The 23,448-nt window shown below is 39.5% G+C and overlaps 1 protein-coding gene across 1 annotated transcript in view; it reads left to right on the forward strand.

The window, feature by feature from the left end:
* grapa (GRB2 related adaptor protein a) overlaps nt 1–23,448 on the forward strand; it is a 96,324-nt gene that overhangs the window by 52,851 nt on the left and 20,025 nt on the right. The window contains exon 4 of the mRNA XM_034190675.1: nt 19,920–20,088. Coding sequence (XP_034046566.1) covers nt 19,920–20,088 — 169 coding nt within the window. The remainder of the gene's footprint in view (nt 1–19,919; nt 20,089–23,448) is intronic.

Genomic DNA, 23,448 nt, shown 5'->3' on the forward strand with positions numbered 1-23,448 from the left:
GTCACTGCGGCTGGTTTAGGGAAGAACAAAAACAAGCTCAGAGTTTGGGATTATTTAAAGTCAGCATTTTACTTACTTCAAGTTTTTACATAATTTCTTCAAAACATTACTCAGTATGAAAGCATGAGATGAAATATGTATTTTTCATGCTTATACAGAACAAATTAATTTAACAAGACAATATCTTCCAAACTACCCCAACCAGGCGACATATTCCCCAAAATATCCAGGATAGAGTCCACAAAATTTATTGATGTGCTTAAAATTTCATCAAGATCCATTCATAACATTTTGATTTCAGTGTTGCTATACAGTATCTCTAAATTCCTCTGGATCCAAGATGCATCGAATATTCTGGATTGACTAAAAATTACATAAATTATTTCCTAGGGCATTACTCATCTGCTCACGAAAAGTTAGAGATGTTCATTATTGCCTCCGCCAAGGAGATTATGTTTTCGGTCGCATCCGTTTGTTTGTTGGTTCATTGGTTGGTTGGATTGTTAGCAGGATTACTCAAAAAATCCTAAACGGATTTCAATGAAATTTTTACCAGGGGTGTATCTTGCCCTAACTTAGAAGTCTTTAAATTTTGGTAATGATCTGGAACATGATCCGGATCCATTCATTTTTTAAAGGATTCTTTATCATTGCAATTTCAACATTTTTGTATCTAACTTCATAAAGACGGGTCACAAAGGCTGAACAAAAATTAAGTTACGACACAACAATAATTTAGCATTTGTTTCTCCTCATTGAATAAACTTATTAAAAAAAAACTGTGTAGTTCATGCAGTTTCTCTTTATAAATACATTTACTGAAGATCTAAGGGTTTAACCCTCTGGGGCCGACGCCGTTGTATACGACGGCTGAGACCAAGCTTTACTAAATTATAAATAACTTTTTAATGATATGAGATAGAAATTTACTGTTTTTTTTTTTTGCTGAAAAGTTAACTCCATGGACTTTCGAGCCACCGTCCACCATCTTTTTACTCCTCTTAGAAGCTATGTGATGACGTGAGCAATGTGAGTGTCCAATCAGAATTGGTTCACCGTCACATGGTTTTCCAAAATCCAATCATAGTGCAGATTCACCTCACGTGACACACCAAAGATTGTTTTTAGGAGTGATGTGTTACTAGTTGGCCCGTTTGAATAGCCTCCTGGCTGCCCTGCGCCATTACGCACAGCGAAAGTGAAAGTGAGCAGACGGAGAGCCTCTCATACAATCTCACGTGCTCAAACAGTGTGTGAGTATCAGGATTGCTTGACTAGTTTTCCTGTGAATGTTACTGGATAAGCCTGTGGCAAGCTCTCTTGCTCTGGCGTAAAGCACTGTTTACCATATCAATGGAGCCAGGGGGAGGGGCCGCTCCTCAAACTGAATGAGCCTCAAAGTGTGAATGTTGCTTTCAGAGCAGGAGAGAACAAACACACAGTCAACTTCATAGTAGAAGTTTGTGATGTGACCTTTGTGTAATAGCAGACAGAAATTGCTTTGAGATGAAGACAAACAAAACGCATAGACCATTTTGTATTTATTGTTCAAAATCTGCATTTGTGTTTATTATTTGAACCTTTTTGTTGTGCAGTCTTTCACACAAGACCTCAAATTACCTTTATAAAGTGTCAAAACAGTTGTTTATTATAGTTTACTGTGTGTTTTGAATAAATGTGTGTGGAAAATTATTTCCGCTTTACTTTTTGCTTTCTTATTTCTGATTGTAAACCTTTATTACACTTATAAAACACAACTATAGCATATATATTGTAAAAGTACAGGTTGACCTGAAAAAAGAGACATAAAACTTGATTGTGGGATGCAGGGAGAGCTGTTAACAGCAATAATAAAACATTTATGCCAGGCGAGTGAACTGTCCAAAAAATGCCCTCGGACCCCAGAGGGTTAACCATTCTACATCTAACCACATCTACCATCGTTTCACATGGTAGATGTGTGAAACGACGTGGAATAAGTCTCTTTGCCAAAGGGTATTCCATGTGACGTCAGTGACCCTATGGCCTTGGTGGAGGTTTGCGCTCTCTGAGTGCTTCTAGTTAGTACATTTTTTAATCAAATGTTGATCCTTAAAACATGAAGATTAAAAACTTCTTTTGATCCAAAATATGTTCCAGAGCTAATTTGAAGACATTATCCATCTGCTCACCACATATCTTCGACATCCTATCACAACCTTTTGAGTTAAATGGTGCTATCTTGGTCTCTTTCAGTTCAATTCAATTTGATATATTTATTCATACACAATATACAATCGTGGCATATATAAAAAGATACATAAATGCAGCAGAAACAGTAAAGAAATTTACTAAAAACACATAGAAATTACATATCAATTTAAAACAAAAATAGTGACAGCTGAACAACAGGGAGAATTAATCAGTGCATAGTGTAACTAGCATTTTACAAACTTCATTGTAATCTAAGTCTATATCCATGGCTCCTTCTCTGACTTGAATTAGTTAATTCACGGTATGAGCAATGGGATTATACCTTTCTGAGAGCCATTGCTTCTCACTGAAATTAAAATCAGACGTATAGGTTATATTATATTTGTAAGAGAATTCTCACGCATTCATTTCCTATACCCATTTACTTCAGTCAAGGCTGTGAGGCGACACTAAGCCACTATGCCAGCTTTCTGAATCTCACTTCCAGAATCAGTTATTTCTTAGAATGTTTTCTGTTCACCAAATTTCACCTAAATCTGTTCATTATGTCTTTTTGAGTTGTCCTGCTCACAGCCACCCACAGTCAAACAAACAAATACTGGTGGAAAATTTCTTTACTTGGCACAGGAAACAAACTACAAATGAAAATATGCAGCTTAGACAAAACTTTTGATCAACTCTAATAGTGCATATTTCACATCAACATGTCATTGAGACCAAGAAAATCCTGGATTTTTGGAGGATTATTTATTTATTTATTTATTTCTCACAAAGCAGCTAGGCCACTTTTCCAAAGGCATCTTAAGGTGAAGATGGTTGTAGAATTGTTCTTATGAAGTTTGTTGTAGACACTTTTTCTTTATCTGTATCTTTGATTTGTTAATTTACAAATAATGAATATTTATGAGTTCAATGGTGCGAAGATTTCATGAGGTGAAAGATGGAATGTTCCATTCAACTCGGTGAACATCTTTCACCAAACTAAATATTCATGCCACTGAACTCATAAACATTCATTATTTGTTTTATATAACGGCTAAATAGAGCCTTGTCATTTGATATTATATTAATTTATAAAAAAACAGAAAAGAGACTTATAGTAGGGGAGCCAAAGGCCTCAAATTGGGATGGAGGTCGTCATGCATGATATATTTTTTGTTTGATGTGTTTTTTGATAGATAGCATGATTCTGCACTGAGAAAAAAATTGTTAGCTCTTCAAGCGAATTGATGCTAGGGCCATATGTTTGCCATTTCACCTACGAGAAAAGTCAGCAAAAACGTAGGGGTAGGGGAAAGGAAAATGCTTCTAACAGATACTTGCAGTAAAGAAAACCATAACTATTTCATATCACTGGAAAGGTCTTAGTTCATGTTAACTACTCATAGTATCCAAATTGCCATGATGTCAGCTGCAGTCAAATGTCACCAATTTTGGGGGCAAGTGAAAATCTGGGGTGTCAGCACACACATTATTTTCTTGTGGCATTATGCAACGAGTTAGAAGCAAATGAAATACTGCAAAATGTTAAGGAGATAACAAGGAAGTTTTTGAAACCAAGGAAGATTATATTTATTAAGTACATTGCACGTAAACCCCTTGTGTCCAATACAGGAATTTCACGAAATTGGCCAACATAGACATATCTCAAAATTTTGAGGCATCACTGCACAACAGTTATATCAATGTTATAACTTGGTAAACATCCTGAAAAGATGTTAAAGATATCAAATTAACCCCCTAGAATGATAATCCACATAGTTTAACCCTTTCCAACCCGAGTTGCTGATGGACTCTCAAGGGCTGTCCCATCTGATGGAGAATGCCTTTGCAATATGCAAAAATACTAGTATGTACACAATTTGTTTATGACATTGTATCAAAGTCATCAGTAAACTATTCTTGTGGCTGTAGATCACATAACTCTGGCTAACTACTGCAAGCACAAGCCATTGTGCACTTCTTCACCATGGCAGCTTTACACTAGCACCTCACCCGGCAATGCCCTTTTTTTACATTTACACGCTGTACTGACATAGTTTGGCATTCAACCTGTAGTCATTCTCACTGCAGCAAGCTTACCATTTTCAATGTGTCATCCAGATAATGTAGGCTCTGGCAGTGTAGGCTTCACTGCTGTAGCTTTTTTGCAAATCGTCAACTGATTGAGTGCTCCTAGCTGATGAAGTTTGAATGTATCAGAAGTTGGGGGCAGGAAAACAGAATGGAAACGGTAAACGGACTGCATTTATATAGCGCTTTTCCATCTGCATCAGACTTTCAAAGCACTTTACAAATAGTGCCTCACATTCACCCTGATGTGAGGGTGCTGCCATACTACTCAGAGGTACTCATCACACACCGGGAGTAATAGGGGATTAAGGACCTTGCCCAAGGGCCCTTAGTGATTTTCCAGTTAGGCTGGGATTTGAACTGAGGATCCTCTGGTCTCAAGCCCAATGCTTAACCACAAGACCATCACCTCTTTGGGGGCAGTGATCTTAAGTCTTGTTTTTGGTCATGAAGAGATGGCAACGTAGTTCATCGATTATCCCAGTGAAGCCTTTCTTCCCATACAATGCAAAGAAGTAGTTCTGAGCGGAATCTGCTACACTTGCAGATGGCTGGACATCTATCACACCTTCACCGAAGTTTGCCACTGGGTCAAGATAGCTGATGCATTGCAGTGCCTCTTTCAAAGCTTGTTTCTTACCAATTCAGAAAGGGTAACTAACCTTGTCACAACCTTTTAGGATATATGCTACCAGGATCACCCCAGTTATGTTTTGGTTTGGGAATGTTTCCTCCAGGTATGTAGAAATGGCATGGCAGGATATGTGCACATTTGATGTTACTGAGTGCTTGTAAAGCCAAAGTGCCTGCAAACCAGCTAAGCGATGAACATGGAAAAATACCCATTATCACTAAATCTGTGTCATTTGCCTCAATGATTATCCACCTGATTTTCTGATCTCTAACCACGTAGGCAGCATGAGCAAAGATGAGGGTGTCTGCTTCTTTGTGATTTGGGTTTGAGAGTGTTGTTATTTCCTGGACTTGCCAATTTAACTGTCGTTTCAGTAAAGCTGCCAACAATGATTTGAATTCCTTCAGGGATATCATTCTGTCCTTTGGACTATGAGTCCAGAAGAAACTTGAGAAAGTTTCTCTTGTTTTCTTTCTTCCTGATGATTTTTTTCCATTTTGGCAAGGGCAGGTTAGGCTGAGGAATGAAGGTCGCCAATGACCGAGTGTCTTTCTCCCGATGGCATCGTGTTTCCTGCTTTAAGCTTCTCTCTGGGCTGACGTCATATCTATCCCCTACAATGTGAATTATTTGACATCCATCTGGATGTAACCATCTTTTGCAGGTAACATTTCTGAAGTTGATTGAAATCAGTGCAGCCCATGTCCTGAAAGCACTATACGAATGCCATCATATCCACAATCACACCAGTGCTGCTAAAAATCTATTGGCTTCATTTGTTGGACGTGTTTCATTGGACCCAGGAGGTTCTGCAGGCCTCTTTCAAGGCAACAAGCCAGTCTGCTTTATTGCCTTTATGCATTGCAAAGCCACATAGGTAATCCTTATCTGGGTCAAACAGTGAACTAGGATATCTGGTCCATTCATGCAAAAATGCATCAGTTTTCTGTGTTTCATCCAAATTTTGAGCAAAGCACAAAGACCACATGGCATCCTGTTCTTCCTGATGGAGCTCTTTTTGTTTTGAAACTTTTGATAATGGTTTGCTTTTCTCCAGGAAGATTTTCAGGTGAAGGGGAACAACCTTAGCTGCATTGTTCTCTTCTGCCAGCTTAAGTGCAGTAAAGCCTTTCTTTTTGGCTGTTGCCAGATCTGTAGAAGAGGCTACTTCACCTGTTTAAATTTCAATTTAATTTATTTTCATTTATACAGGACCAAATCACAACAAAGTTTCCTCAAGGTGCTTCACACAAGTAAGATCTAACCTTCCCAACCCCAAGAGCAAGCACACAGGCAACAGTGGTAAGGAAAAACTCCCTCTGATGATTTGAGGAAGAAACCTCAAGCAGACCAGACTTAAAGGGGTGACCCTCTGCTTGGGCCATGCTACTGACACAATTTACAAAACACTTCATAAAATGAATATACAAGAAATTTTGCTGGTGCACAGGACAGGAGGGTTACAGAAACAGACACCACACCCAACCCTGGATGGAGCTGAACCTCAAACAGACAGAAGAAAGCAGAATCAGGCATCAGAAAGACAACAAATATAGTATAATTTGTCAGCATTAAGCAACAAGAAAAACATAAGAAATACTAAGGTGATCACCGGCCACTAGCCCTAAGCTTCACTAAAAAACCCAGAATTTAGATATAGTTGAGGCCGCAGCCCGCTCCGTTTCCTAATAAAATGAATTAAAATAGTAAAAAGCATAGTAACATATTATGCCAGTATGCTAGCCATACGAAAGGAAAAATAAGTGTGTCTTAAGTCTGGACTTAGCTGCAGGGAGATCATCCCACAGAACAGGGGCACGATAAGAGAAAGCTCTGTGACCCACAGACTTTTTATTCACCTTAGGGACACCATATAGTCCTGCACCCTGAGAATGTAAAGCCCAGGCCAGTACGTAAGGTTTAATTAGGTCAGCTAAGTAGGGAGGTGCCAGTCCGTAAACAATTTTATGGGCTAGTAGTAGAACCATAAAATCTGATCTCACAGGGACAGGAAGCCAGTGAAGGGATGCCAAAATTGGTGTAATGTGGTGAAATGTTCTGATTCCTGTCAAAAGTCTGGCAGCAGCATTTTGAACCAATTGGAGACCCCTAATGATGGACTGCGGTAAACCAGAAAATAGAACATTGCAATCATCCAATCTAGAAGAGACAACCACTGTTGCATTGTTTCTCAGGGACTCAGTAACACAGTTTGTGAATGGACTGATAAACGTACGTATCACTAATGACCTTGGTTATGTTTGAGACACAGTTGTTGTCTTTCACTGATGAACTATTTCTTGGCAGGACGTCATCCTTCATCATGTGGACCATTTCAAGGGTTTGTTGTGCTTGCTGATCATTGTTTGGGATTGCAATACGCCAGAGAACAACCTTGTGTTAGCATCTTTATTGAAAGTTTGTCCCCGCTCCATTGTACACTCAACAAAAATATAAACGCAACACTTTTGGTTTTGCTCCCATTTTGTATGAGATGAACTCAAAGATCTAAAACTTTTTCCACATACACAATATCACCATTTCCCTCAAATATTGTTCACAAACCAGTCTAAATCTGTGTTCTTCGTCCATAACAGACGCCTACCCATATCATAACCCCACCACCACCATGGGCCACTCGATCCACAACATTGACATCAGAAAACCGCTCACCCACACGACGCCACACACGCTGTCTGCCATCTGCCCTGAACAGTGTGAACCAGGATTCATCCATGAAGAGAACACCTCTCCAACGTGCCAAACGCCAGCGAATGTGAGCATTTGCCCACTCAAGTCGGTTACGACGACGAACTGGAGTCAGGTCGAGACCCCGATGAGGACGACGAGCATGCAGATGAGCTTCCCTGAGACGGTTTCTGACAGTTTGTGAAGAAATTCTTTGGTTATGCAAACCGATTGTTTCAGCAGCTGTCCGAGTGGCTGGTCTCAGATGATCTTGGAGGTGAACATGCTGGATGTGGAGGTCCTGGGCTGGTGTGGTTACATGTGGTCTGCGGTTGTGAGGCTGGTTGGATGTACTGCCAAATTCTCTGAAACGCCTTTGGAGACAGCTTATGGTAGAGAAATGAACATTCAATACACGAGCAACAGCTCTGGTTGACATTCCTGCTGTCAGCATGCCAATTGCACGCTCCCTCAAATCTTGCGACATCTGTGGCATTGTGCTGTGTGATAAAACTGCACCTTTCAGAGTGGCCTTTTATTGTGGACAGTCTAAGGCACAACTGTGCACTAATCATGGTGTCTAATCAGCATCTTGATATGGCACACCTGTGAGGTGGGATGGATTATCTCAGCAAAGGAGAAGTGCTCACTATCACAGATTTAGACTGGTTTGTGAACAATATTTGAGGGAAATGGTGATATTGTGTATGTGGAAAGAGTTTTAGATCTTTGAGTTCATCTCATACGAAATGGGAGCAAAACCAAAAGTGTTGCGTTTATATTTTTGTTGAGTGTATTTACCAGGCTTTACTCGAACAGTGAACTTTCCTGTTTCAAACTGAGATCGGACAGTATCTGGCAGCCCTTCCGTTGTTTGTATGTAGTGGTGCACGCAAGAAACATATTTGTGATGTCCTGCAGCAACCAAATACAGAATCATTTCTTTGCACATTTTGACATGCAGGTTTATGGTTTGGAAGAAAAAGAAAAAGAAGACCTTAAAGTTCAGCTACAATTTGCCAGAAAGTACATTTGAGATGAAAGCCAAGATTTGATGTTTTGGTCAAAGAAATTTTTGTATTTCTTCATAACTGATGTAAATAAAGTCCAAGACATATTGTTCATGTTTCCATCCCCTGACTTGTCTGAAGAAAACTGGCAATAAAACTGATTATTATTTACAGGTTTTATCAAGTTTTAGAGATTTGCTTTCAGTTTGAGTTTGAGGAACATAATTTTAGAATTTTTTATTCTTTATATTTTTTTGTATTTGTTGTATTTGAAATGGCATAAACAAATTAAAATGTGTGAAATACTGTTTTCCAATACTTTTGGAGGCCACAGTGTCCTAACTTTATGATGAGTGCAAAATGAGTGTGGTATTATTACTGTTTTGTTTAAGAATGTTTAATTTTCACTGTTGCTGCACTTTGTGTCAAATCATAGTCATATCGTATATCATACTGATATGACAATATTGAGATACGATAATTTGGCCATATTGTACAGCCCTACTGTCAACTTGCTGATAACTTTGAATATTAATTTACATCTACATTAAAAAAAAATGCTTAAAGTGGCAGGGGGTTAAGATGGCTGTAATTAGGGGGGGTCAGCTGAAAGGAAAAAAGAAAAACGCGTAAAAGGCAGGGAGTCTGGGGGGCGGAACCTCCCCCCAAAAGCTGAAAGGCAAAAAAAGGACAATGCTTAAAAAGGCGGGGGGTCTGGGGGAGCAAAGCCCCCCAGAAGCTGAAAGGTTTTAGCCATGCTAATGCTCCCCTGAAGGATTTACTCAAAAAAAAAAAAGTCTGAAGGACCTAAATGACATGGTGAGATTCTGAAGAGCTTCGCTGTTCGCTCGTTCATGTCCGTGACACATACATATTAACTTACCTCTGGCTAAACCACATTCAGACAGGTTTTCACAACTTCAAACTGAAATTACTGATCTTAGTGATGTGACAGAAAGCCACATGTTACATGTGGAGAAGAGAGGCAAAAATTCATACTTCCATCCAATGAAGAGTCCTTTAAGAATGTACAGAAGCCTGGAAGTGCTTACCAGGCATAATTTCAGACAATGGTTTCAAGTAGTGGGAATGTTAAATGGGGGATTCCAAATAAAGAAAATAACAAATATCTATAAATATAAAACAATTATTTTGAGCAGTAACAACAAAGAGGTGAAATATGTCTATTTTGGCCGATTTCTTGAAATTCCCCATTTTTGACACACGGGGTTAACGTACAATCTACATAATAGATATAAACTTTCTTGTATCAAAAACGTCCTTGATATCTCCTTAACATTTTGTACTATTCCATTTGCTAATAACTCATTGCATATTGGCACAAAAAATAATGTGTGCTGGTACCCCAGATTTTCACCTGCCCCCCGAAATCATTGACCTTTTGACCTCTAGTGATGTCATTAATGACATCATGGCAATTTGCAAACTATGAATAGTTAGCATGAACTCAGACCTTTCCAGTGATACCAAATTGTTGTGGTTTTCTTTATTGCATGTATCTGTTAGAAGCATGTTCCTTTCCCCTGCCTCTATGTTTTTGCTGACTTCCCGGAGGTGAAATGGCAAACATATGGCCCAGCATCAATTTGCAAGAAGATCGGAAGGGCTAATCATTTCCCAGTGCAGAATCACCATATCTCTCAAAAACCACATCAAACAAAAGTATATGGGGAGGTGATGGTCTAGTGGTTAAAGCGTTGGGCTTCAGACTGGAGACTCAGTTCAAATCCCAGCCTGACTGGGAAATCACTAAGGGTCCTTGGGCAAGGTCCTTAATCCCCTGGTGTGTAGTGGGTGCCTTGTATGGCAACACCCTGACATAGGGGTGAATGTGAGGCATTATTTGTAAAGCACTTTGAGCATCTGATGCAGATGAAAAAGCGTTATATAAATGCAGTCCATTTACCATATCATGCATGATCACCTAAAACCTTAAATAAGCCTCTTTTTGATCTGCTGTGGTGACCCCTAACGGGAACAGCCGAAAGACAAAGAAGAAGAAGAAGAATTCTACACACAATACCCCATAATGACAACATGAAAAAGTTTTATAAAGATTTTTGCAAATATGTTAAAAAAAAAAAAAAAAAAAGCAACCAAACAAACAAAACTCAACTAAGAAACCACATGTACGTAAGTATTCACAGCCTTTGCCATGTAGATCAAAACTGAGTTCAGGTGCATCCTGTTTCCACTGATCCTCCTTGAGATGTTTCACCAACTTAACTGGAGTCCACGTGGACTAAATTTAGTTGATTGGACATGATTTGGAAAGGCACACATTTTTGACTGTATGTTGACACACAGTGAACCTGGAAAGTATTCACAACACTTCACCTTTTCCACACTTTGTTGTGTTACAGCCTTATTCCAAAAAGAATTTATTTTTCCTCCCTCAAAAATCTACACACAATACCCCATAATGACATTTTAGAGTGTTCAGATGGAAGCCACTCCTTAGTAAAAGGCAGATGGCAGCCCGCCTGGAGTTTGTCAGAAGGCACCTGAAGGACTCTCAGACCATGAGAGATAAAATTCTCTGGTCTGATGAGACAAAGATTGAACTCTTTGGTGTGAATGCCAGGTGTCATGTTTGGAAGAAACCAAGTACCATCCCTACAGTGAAGCATGGTGGTGGTAGCATCATGCTGTGGGGATGTTTTTCAGCAGCAGGAACCAGGAGACTAGTCAGGATTGAGGGAAAGATGAGTGCAACAATGTACAGAGACATCCTGGATGAAAACCTGCTCCAGAGCGCTCTTGACCTCAGATTGGAGCAACAGTTCATCTTTCAGCAGGACAATGACCCTAAGCACACAGCCAAGATATCAAAGGAGTGGCTTCAGGACAACTCTGTGAATGTCCTTGAAGGGCCCAGTCAGAGCCCAGACCTGAATCTGATTGAACATCTCTGGAGAGAACTGAAAATGGTGGTGCGCCAATGCTCCCCATCCAACCTGTTAGAGCTTGAGAGGTGCTGCAAAGAAGAATGGACAAACTACCCAAAGATACATAAGTGCACCAAGATTGTGGCATCATATTCAAGAAGACTTGAGGCTGCAATTGCTGCCAAAAGTGCATCAACTACGTATTGAGCAAAGGATGCAAATACTTGTAATTTCTTAGTTTTTTCTTTTTAATACATTTGCAAAAATGTAAAAAAAAAAAAAAAAAACCTTTTTGATGTCATTATGGGGTTTGTAAGTAGAATTTTGAGGGAAAAATGAATTTACTCCATTTTAGAGCAAGACTAACATAACAAAATATTGAAAAACTGAAGTGCTGTGAACACTTTCCAGATACACCGTACACAGATTATATTATTTTTTTAATGAGCTTGGCACAACATGTATTTTTATTATATGTCAAATTGTCTTATTTTGTGCCTTTACCATAAAACGCACAATCATAGTGATATTTTACATATATCAGGTTGACTATTTTTACAGATCGATGATAAAAAACACAGTCAGAACCAAGAACATGTATGGTAGTCTGAAAAACAATCTGTCAGCAACAATGTGAAAAGGATAGAGTGAAGTGGGACAACATGGGTTTTATAAAGTTAAAAAAAAATTATGAGATTGATCAGTTTGGTTTTTCAGTCTGAAAACAGAAATAACCTGGAACACCACGCTCGTAGAGTGGAAACCTCCGCCAACTCTAGTTTCCAGTTCCACAAATTTTTAACTTGGAAAAAATCCGATCCGCGACCCGACTCCGGATAAAGTGGAAGAAAATGGATATATGGAAAATTTTCAAGGTCAAAGTCCTGTTAAAAGTGGCTTTTCAGTGTTAAAATCAAATATCTGCTAAATCAGCAATACGGATTAGACAGAACTTTGTCTATTCATTGAGAGTGCCAGTTTGAACCTCATTGTCACAAATGAGAGTGATTGAGGCACTTTTGATTGAGATATAATGCAAAATGTAAACCAAATGGGCTTTTCAATTTTAAATTAAAATGTCTACAAAATCCACAGTCTGGATCAGGATTAAACTTTGTCCGGTGATAGTGAATGTCAGTCTGCACCTCACTTTCAAATATGAGAGTGATCGGGGCATGTTTGATTAAGATATAATATAAAATATACATTAAATGAGGTTTACAATGTTAAATTTTATTCTAATCCAATTACATTTTTTTTCCATGAATCTGATTGGTTAAGAGTATGAGATTTCAGACCATATAATGTTGGGGTAACGTGGCAAAATATTAGACCATTTCACATTTGGGTGTATTACTCCGCACCCTGAGTGGTGTTCTGACAAGATGACATTCCTGTGAAATGTCACTCCTGTCCTGCTCCTACTTGCAATATTGTCAGGACGCGGAACTGTCAATTTATGTGACGAGACGCAAAGTTCGACAGAACACCGGCTGCACGCGCTGCTAACTGTTAGCGCTTTTAGCTGAGAGCGAGAGAAAGTTGCGTACTGACGCTGCCGCCTAAATGGGTGAATTTAAGCTACCATGCGAAAGTATTGATGAGGATTCTGATATAGAATTACTGTTTCACATTTGATGGATTTGATGGATTTTCACATTTGATGGATTACTCTGCACCCTGACTGCTGTTGGAGTGACGCCGCCTCGGCTTGACGGTAAGCCTCGCCGACCGAATTACCCACAGAAAAATAAACCGTACAAACAATGGAATTGAATTAGAATGGGAATAACCCCCTTGTGTCTGATGATTTGCAGACGCTCATGTTTTTATACGGTTGCAAACATCCATCCATCCATCCAACCATCCATTCATTTTCTTCCGCTTTATCCGGAGTCGGGTCGTGGGGGAAGCAGCTCAAGCAAAGCCGCCCAGACCTCCCGATCCACACACACCTCCCCCAGCTCCTCTGGGGGAACCTTGAAGTGTTCCCAAGCCAGCCGAGAGACGTAGTCCCTCCAGCGTGTCCTGGGCCTCCTCCCAACGGGATGTGCCCGGAACACCTCTCCAGCGAGGCGTCCAGGGGGCATCCGGAAAAGATGCCCGAGCTACCTCAGCTGGCTCCTTTCGATGTGGAGGAGCAGTGGCTCGACTCCGAGCTCCTCCCGAGTGACCGAGCTCCTCACCCTATCTCTAAGGGAGCGCCCAGCCACCCTGCGGAGGAAACTCATCTCGGCCGCTTGTACTCGCGATCTTGTTCTTTCGGTCATGAGCCAAATCTCATGTATGGAAAATTTTCAAGGTCAAAGTCCTGTTAAAAGTGGCTTTTCAGTGTTAAAATCAAATATCTGCTAAATCAGCAATACGGATTAGATCAGAACTTTGTCTATTCATTGAGAGTGCCAGTTTGAACCTCATTGTCACAAATGAGAGTGATTGAGCCAAATCTCATGACCATAAGTGAGGGTCGGAATGTCGGTCGCAACAGCCATTTTAAAACTTCTTTTTACCGTCTCCGCTAACGCGACGCCAGTAAAGCTCTATTTGCAACTGTATAACCAGCATGAACATCCGCAAATCATCAGACACAACAAGGTTATTCCCTAAATGGCCACAAAATCTGTAATCTGGGTCGGATCAGTATCAACCTTTGTCATTCGATAAAAGATACCATCCTACAGCCTTGAGTTATGATTTTTTTTGAAAATTCCTTCAATGTTAAAGGATATTGGGATTTTTCCATTTTCCAAGATTTTTCCTGACTTTGACCTTTGACTTATGACCTTCAAAATTTAATCAGTTCTTGCCTATCAAGATATGAATCCTCAGTAAAAATTTCATAATGATATATGAAAAATGTGGGTTACAAGCTGTTCAAAAACAGACAAACAAACAGGGGTGAAAATATAATCTCTGCCCAACTTCGCTAGTGGAAATAATAAAATCAGAGCATATTTTTTCTTGACAGATACCAGGCAGACATGGTTCGACTGCTCCTGTAATGCATTTAGAAACACGGAGGTGTTATTTTGACTTCTGCTGCGTGCAGGATTTCGAGGCCGTTATATAACATTATAATCACAGCGACAAGTCCTGATTTCTAAAGATAAACTGTAAAGTTACTTAGCAACGGCCATAGAGCAGGATGGAGAGCAGGTACGAGTGGCAGCCAAAAACAAAACGCAACAAAGGACACTGTTATTTTTACCTCTGCCATCTGCTTCATTTTAATATTTTTTTTCTGCAACTCACTGCTGTTTCGTCTTCCTTCAAAGTGTGATGTGAAAACAGTTTTGAAGAGACAAACTTGGCCTTCACTGGAATTTTGGATTTGACAGAAACTCAGCATGACACACCCCCCCCCCCCCCCACAACACACACACACACACACACACGCCTTTTTGTCTTTTAATTATTATTTTAGCTGTCTGCCTTTTTAATAATCATTATCTGTTGAAATGAAAAGGAACAGCTGTTCTTTCATTTTTTGTGTCATGTTACATAGTCGTCAGTTGTCACGTCCTGTGGAATTAAACTTTTCAAAAAGCTCTCTGCACCTTTTTATCATTTGGGGAAAATTCAGGTCTTTATTTTCTGATTGTGTTTGTGGCATTATTCAATTTTTACTCCGTAGTACTAATATAGTACATCCCGTCGGCTGCTCCCTTGTTTTCACTCTGGGTTGCCACAGCAGATCTGAGGTGGATCTGCATGTTGAACGCCGGATGCCCTTCCTGACGCAACTCAGCATTACATGGAGAAATGTAGCAGAGGTGGGATTTGAACCTGGAACCTTCTGCACTGAAACCAGGTGCACTAACCACTTGGCCACCACCCCTACTGTAATATTAATATAATAATATAAAAATAACTAATAAATGAATGAATACATAATAATAGTAGCAATAATAATAAATATATATTTCCAAAGCTTTAAACCTTTATCAACCTTCATCCATAATCAGCTGTGGTCTTTACTGGGAAAAGGGCTTTTAAACTATGAGGGACCTCAGCTCACATGTTCTGCAGTCAGAGTATACCTTGCTAAACTCAGGGAGGAGGTATCACGTTCTTCTGTGCAAATGTAACCGTGTCGCCGACCGAACGGTCCCCCTAAAATCAGTCCCCCCTGATGACGCGGTTCATGGATTAACACCTCGTTTCTGCTTCAAACTACACTTCCAGTCATCATCTATCTCAGAGAGCAGATATCTGAAGCTTTTGTACAACAATCATTTCCACATAAATTCAGCATTATTTCATCATAAAAGGCGGCAAACAGTGATGAGAGCATCGCAGGCTAAAGGAGCTGCTAGCTGATGCGTTTACTGCGTGTTGGCCATTTCAAAGCATCTGCTTAAAACAGCCTTGTTTCTGCTTAAAACTGACTTTAGAATGATTTAAGAGGTTTTACCTTTATCATCTGATGGTTAATAATCCCATTAATCCATTTAATTGCTTTGGGTGAAGAGACTCCGTCTCAGACGTGCTGCTGTGGTCCGAAATGACGCATGTGTAGATGCAAAAGGCGGATCGATTTTTAGGAGTGGACGTTCGGTCTGCGACACCAGTACAACATTCATTCGTTCCGTTGTCCATTAAGCCTATCGATGAACAAGGTAATTGCATACCTTTTTTTGTGGTCTTTTCTGTTATAGGATAAGTTTTGCACATCTGTCTAGTCGAATGGTTTAAGTTGTTAAATGGCTGTGTTGTTTTAGTAATTTATAGCTGGTTGGTTGTAGTGATTTTATGTTCATTTTTCACTGTTTTAAAGGTTATTTTATTGTTGGTTTGTATTTCTTTTTATGTTTTTTTATTGTTTTAAATGTTGGTCTTGTTTTATTGTTTATGCAGTAGAACCCCCCCCCCCCCCCTCATGCACAAAGCCAAATTTCTTCTAAGGGAGGACCATTATAAAGAATGTTGAACTTTGAATTGGAGAGGAAACGCCACCAAAGCCAAAAAGTGGTCATGATTTTGTTTTTCTTTTTTTCATTTGTTGAGAGTCAGCAGCATCAATATATATCCAACTCAAAAAAGTATTTGATACCTTCAAAAAAAAAGAAAAAAAAGCATGAAAACATGTTGAGATCCTTTCAAAACCCAAATGTTTCACCAAACGGATTGAAATGATGTTTACAAGAATATAAGTAATCCTGCTGAGAAAAATTTAGTAATGTAAAATCTGCTTCTTTTCTTCAGTAACATTACATAATAGGTTTTTCCTTTGATTTCATGCTCAGCTCCTTGTGACACCCCAGTGACCTGGCATGATAAAATCATAATGGTGATGATTCCCCCTCGTCAGTTGTGGAGACAGTAATGGCTGTTTGTTTTTTCTGATTGCATCTGTTAGTTTTTAAATGGGAAATGTTTATCCAGATTTTCATGTCGCTACTTCAATAGAGATTTTTTTTCATGTTATCATAGCCTGAACGAAATGCCATCTTCTTCGCAGAGGTAGCTCCTGGCCCACATTACACCTCAGACCTCCATTGAAGTGGAGAACTCAATCCCAGTCAAATGTGGACAATCAGCCATCCAAAAAAAAAAAAACTAAATCTGGAACGTCTGAGTTCTTAGTAAATAATTTAAAACAGGCTGCATGACAAGATTAATGTCAAATTTGGTTTGAGATCATTACGAAATGTAATGTAACATGTCCTGCGTCCTCCATTTATCAAATAAATTCCCCAACACTTGAACAAATCTCACTCCAGCAAATGAAAGAATAAACATAAGCTTTAAAAAAATAACACAATGCTAAAATACCCTCAGCCGTATGAGCCGAGGGTACAATTTGCAGTTGTTTATATATATATATACTCAACAAAAATATAAATGCAACACTTTTGGTTTTGCTCCCATTTTGTATGAGATGAACTCAAAGATCTAAAACTTTTCCACATACACAATATCACCATTTCCCTCAAATATTGTTCACAAACCAGTCTAAATCTGATAGTAAGCACTTCTCCTTTGCTGAGATAATCCATCCCACCTCACAGGTGTGCCATATCAAGATGCTGATTAGACACCATGATTAGTGCACAGGTGTGCCTTAGACTGCCCACAATAAAAGGCCACTCTGAAAGGTGCAGTTTTGTTTTATTGGGGGGATACCAGTCAGTATCTGGTGTGACCACCATTTGCCTCATGCAGTGCAACACATCTCCTTCGCATAGAGTTGATCAGGTTGTCAATTGTGGCCTGTGGAATGTTGGTCCACTCCTCTTCAATGGCTGTGCGAAGTTGCTGGATATTGGCAGGAACTGGTACACGCTGTCGTATACGCCGGTCCAGAGCATCCCAACATGCTCAATGGGTGACATGTCCGGTGAGTATGCCGGCCATGCAAGAACTAGGACATTTTCAGCTTTCCAAGAATTGTGTACAGATCCTTGCAACATGGGGCCGTGCATTATCCTGCTGCAACATGAGGTGATGTTCTTGGATGTAGGGCACAACAATGGGCCTCAGGATCTCGTCACGGTATCTCTGTGCATTCAAAATGCCATCAATAAAATGCACCTGTGTTCTTCGTCCATAACAGATGCCTGCCCCATACCATAACCCCACCGACCCCCATGGGCCACTCGATCCACAACATTGACATCAGAAAACCGCTCACCCACACGACGCCACACACGCTGTCTGCCATCTGCCCTGAACAGTGTGAACCGGGATTCATCCATGAAGAGAACACCTCTCCAACGTGCCAAACGCCAGCGAATGTGAGCATTTGCCCACTCAAGTCGGTTACGACGACAAAACTGGAGTCAGGTCGAGACCCCGATGATGACTACGAGCATGCAGATGAGCTTCCCTGAGACGGTTTCTGACAGTTTGTGCAGAAATTCTTTGGTTATGCAAACCGATTGTTTCAGCAGCTGTCCGAGTGGCTGGTCTCAGACGATCTGGAGGTGAACATGCTGGATGTGGAGGTCCTGGGCTGGTGTGGTTACACGTGGTCTGCGGTTGTGAGGCTGGTTGGATGTACTGCCAAATTCTCTGAAACGCCTTTGGAGACGGCTTATGGTAGAGAAATGAACATTCAATACACGAGCAACAGCTCTGGTTGACATTTCTGCTGTCAGCATGCCAATTGCACGCTCCTCAAATCTTGCGACATCTGTGGCATTGTGCTGTGTGAGAAAACTGCACCTTTCAGAGTGGCCTTTTATTGTGGGCAGTCTAAGGCACACCTGTGCACTATTCATGGTGTCTAATCAGCATCTTGATATGGCAAACCTGTGAGGTGGGATGGATTATCTCAGCAAAGGAGAAGTGCTCACTATCACAGATTTAGACTGGTTTGTGAACAATATTTGAGGGAAATGGTGATATTGTGTATGTGGAAAAAGTTTTAGATCTTGAGTTCATCTCATACAAATGGGAGCAAACCAAAAGTGTTGCATTTATATTTTTTCATGAGTGTATATATATATATATATATATATATATATATATATATATATATATATATATATATATATATATATACATATATATATAAAATTATTAAGGTGCTATTTGTTTACAATTTGTACAAAGCTTCTCTATCAATCAATCAATCCATCATAAACAATATTTACATTTATGAGCCTTTGACAAGAGCGGACGTTAGATTTAAGTTAGTGGAAGTTAGCCTGATGTTTGCGAAATGTCTTGTAAATCACTCCAGAGGTGTTATCGGGTAACAAAACAGCATTTTCAGTTTTCAAAGTGTTTTATTTCTCTCTTGCTTTTACATAATATGTGACAAAGAGGTTTTATTTACACACAAACAAAATGGATTGCAGCTAGCCTGTGACATCACTATGCTAACATCCGCAAAATGTCTTGAAAATCACTTCAGAGGTGTTATTAGGCTCCAGAAACAGCATTTGCAGTATTTTTTGCTAGCTTTTACAGAATATATGAGAAACATTTTATATAAACATATAAAAAGTGTTTTAGAGAGACCGCTCCCTGACATCATGGTGCTGCTCTACTCTGATTGGCTGTCACCTCCACCACTCAAACAAAACAAACAAACAAACTGAACAGATTTAAACAGAATTTGACTTTTAAACCCCTTAAAATACATCAAGGTTAGCCATCTTTGAACTTGTCCAAGGTCTGTGTCCCAAGAATGCTCCCTATAAATTTGAAGACTCTGGCAGTAATAGGACTGGACTTATGCTCAGCACAGACAGACGGACAGATGGAGGGATGGAAGGATGGAGAGATGCAAAGTCTTCGCAATACCCAATGGCCATATGTGATGGCCTTGGGTAATGATAAGAGTGAGGATTTAGCGAATATGCCCATTATGAATATTTTTCAAACAGCAATGGACATTTTGTGTTGATGGTAAATATGATTTCAAGTGATGACATGTTGAATATCGGTTTGTTTGTCTTCCAGTTATGGAGACCACGTTCAGCATTTTAAAGTGCTGCAGGACCGATGCAGTCAGTACTACGTGTGGGACGAGATCTTCTCTTCCCTGAATGAGCTGGTGGACTTTTATCATAGCAACAGCATCGCCAAGGAGAGGACCGTGTTTCTCAGAGACCCCGAGCACTTCGCCAGGGTGAGTGTGTTTCTCCATTTTAAACAGTCAATGTGCAATTCTGCTTTTAATCAAAGCCATAGACTCAAAAAGGAGCAATCAGATCATGCACCCTTCAAATTCCCTTAAACAAAAAACTAAACTGTGCAGTAATACTCTGAAGATCATTGTGATAGAAAGTCCTTCATACAACGGCAACTGAAAAAGAATCTAATTTGCCATAGTTTGTCTATATCAGCATTTAATTAAGAGCCAGTGGACAGGACTAGTCTTCGTGACGTCAATGCACTTCTTCCTCTCAGCTGATGAGACATGTGGTAGTCATGACAAATCTGATAAAAAAAAAAAAAAAAAAAACAAACAACAAAAAACATTGTTTTTGGGTTAATGCTGTACTCACTTTTTTGTGTAATGTTTCCAATGCCTTTGTAGACCATCGCTGTCTGTCCCACGTCTTCTGCTGTTAACACGGCCTCACATAACATCCAGTCTGTGGCCCAGTGCATGTGTGTTTGTCCATCATCTGTATTGTTGTAATTAATCCATAATAACCCAAACAAAAGCAGAGATACGCTCTGCACATGGCCGCCATTGACTTCCTGTTTGTTGTTAAACCTGCACTAGGAACACACACTTCACAATGCATTTGTTGATAGATGTAATTTATACTCCATAGTGATTTGTACCCCAGAAAATATGGAAATTATTATGGAGTCATTGCACAAAGAAGCTTTTGATTTATATATATAAAAAAAGACACAAACCCAGTTATGCCTTGAAACCACTGAAAACTGAAAATGTTGTAGTATATATGCCAGACCTGTATGTGGTGCTGTACCCTCCCACAAGAACCTGAGAAGAAGATGTGGAGCTGCACATGTAAAGTTTCCTGTATACAAAAACAGCAGATGACATCATCGTTTCACAAAAGTTGCGTATTGGTTGCACACCCAAAAATGCATTGGGCTCCAAAACAATACAATACAAAACTTTTGAGGATACACTTAAACTTGTCTCCATGTGGACGGGCCCTTAGTTCATTCTAATAGGTTCTCAGTGTTAATACTAAGATCTGAATGTGGAACAGTTCAGTCCCCAAATAGCAAATTTTCCACAGTTTAAAAAAAACTACCCCCCCCCCTCCCCCCCCAAGCGTCACAGGGCACAAAATGTTACAACAGTCAGGTTCACTAACAACAAGAGCAATCCGAGATTTCTGATGTCCACCAAGGGTTGACAAGATTCAAAATAAAAGATCGCAACCCAGACTTCACCTGGATCCACATTTCACTACACAATGCAATAATTACATACTGATCCAGAATGGTCCGACTGATCAAGATGTTGCAATCTGATATTTAATGCAAAAGCTGAAACAAAATAGTGTCTTCCTGATGTTGGTTTTACACCGTGATGTATCTTTCTGCTGCAGAACCCGCATATTGATCTGGATCACTCCCAACAAATCCAGATCTGGATCAACTCCAAAATACAGTGAAGTCTTCTATACCCTGATAACTATATGTGTTGCAAATTTGGTGAGAATCTGTGAAGCAGTTTTGCCATAATCCTTCAAAGCTTATATAAAGACAAATCTTGATCCAGGATCAGGATCACCTCCTAAATTTATTGGAGTCTTCCATACCCTGATATCTGTCTGTGGTGAAAATGTCATAAAAATCAGTGGAATAGTTTGATGTAATCCTTAAACATCTACAAAGAGAAATCCTGATCCAGAAACTGGATCCAGATACAGATCACCTCATAAATTTAATAGAGTCTTCCAAAGCCAAACAACAATGTGTGGTGCACATTTGGAGAAAATCCATTAAGTAGTTTTGACGTAATCCTTCAAAGTTTATATAAAGTGAAACCTCATCCAGAATCCGGATCCAGATCACCTCCAAAATTCAGTGGAGTCTTCCATGCACTAATATCTATCTGTGGTGAAAATTTTGTCAAAATCCATGCAGTAGTTTTGACATAATCCTGCTAACAGACAGACAAATAAATAAACATTGATGATTCAATATAGTGCAGCTGCTAAGAGAATATTTAGAGCATAAACCTGCAAATGGTGATAGAAGCATCAAATAGGATAAATGGAATAGTTTCGATTGTGTTGAATGCTTGGTTTCCAAAGTCAAGGTCAAACAAGGTCAATGTCCATTGGATTCTATGACATGTGACATATTTTACTCCGTAACATGATAACTAAGCATGACACATGGTCCAAACTATTCCTTTTTTAAAACCCTGTTAACTCAACGAATAATTTGCATCATTTTTTTTTTACCAAAATTGGAGCAACTTTAACTTTTGACCCCTGTACAAACTGAAACTGAACTTTGTCACCATTTTTGCTGTTTTTACCCCATAACTCCAGAACATTCATTCACAGACAGTCCAAACTATACCTTTTTGCAATTGTTATGATCAGACAAATAATTTGGTGTAGTTTTCAATTTGACTGGAGCATTTTTAATTTTGACCCCTGTGTAATTATTCAATTGACCCCTACCTGGCCGCCTATTAAAAATTCAAGTGGCTCGTTGGTTTTTTCAAAAGAGTAATATCTAACGAGTATTTGTGCCGATTTTGGTACTTGTATCACCATTTGAAGGATTATTTCAGTTATCCGCTGCACTAATATTATGTCCTTGACGGGCATAATAAATATCTTAATCAATTTGACTTTTATTAAGAACCAGTTCACCAAAATCAGATCATTTCCTCACATCCAACATAAGTTTGATCAAAAGACTCCAGAGATTTGAACTCATTCCTGTCTACCAGATCAGACAGAACCTTCAATCTGGATCATTTCATGCTGAGAGCAGCCCCTCACATTTAAGACACATCTACTTACGATTTTATGCTCTGGCAAATAAAATAAATTTCACACAGCCATATTTAATTTTTGTCTTCTATGTATAACCCGTTCCTGGAGGAAGTGACACTCCTAGGAACATCGTTATTACACAGCACTCCTGAGGAACAATCACAGATGTGCCGCAGGTTTGGAGCTGAACAAGATGAGTCATCAGCAGAGACGAGCCAGACAGAAAACTGGATTTTTAAGCGTAAACTGGATCAGCACTCTTTAGAGTACATGCCGTTCAAATTATTCCAACTTCTGGAACTGCACCAATTCTTTTGAGTTAAAAATTTTTTTTAAATGTGCCCAGAACATTTTAAATCATTGTGGAGACAAACAGCAAGCGAGTCTGGGAGTATGGTGCTGGTATCACACTTCACAGTATCCCTGAAACCAAATCAATAAACAGACAAATGGGAAAAACATAATCTTCTCATACATATTTACATCAGCTACAATTAAAAGCAGTAGACTGGATGCTACATTTACTTTACTTCCTCCAA

The sequence above is a fragment of the Thalassophryne amazonica genome, chromosome 16 (assembly GCF_902500255.1).
Source record: "Thalassophryne amazonica chromosome 16, fThaAma1.1, whole genome shotgun sequence".
In the NCBI taxonomy this organism is placed as follows: domain Eukaryota; kingdom Metazoa; phylum Chordata; class Actinopteri; order Batrachoidiformes; family Batrachoididae; genus Thalassophryne; species Thalassophryne amazonica.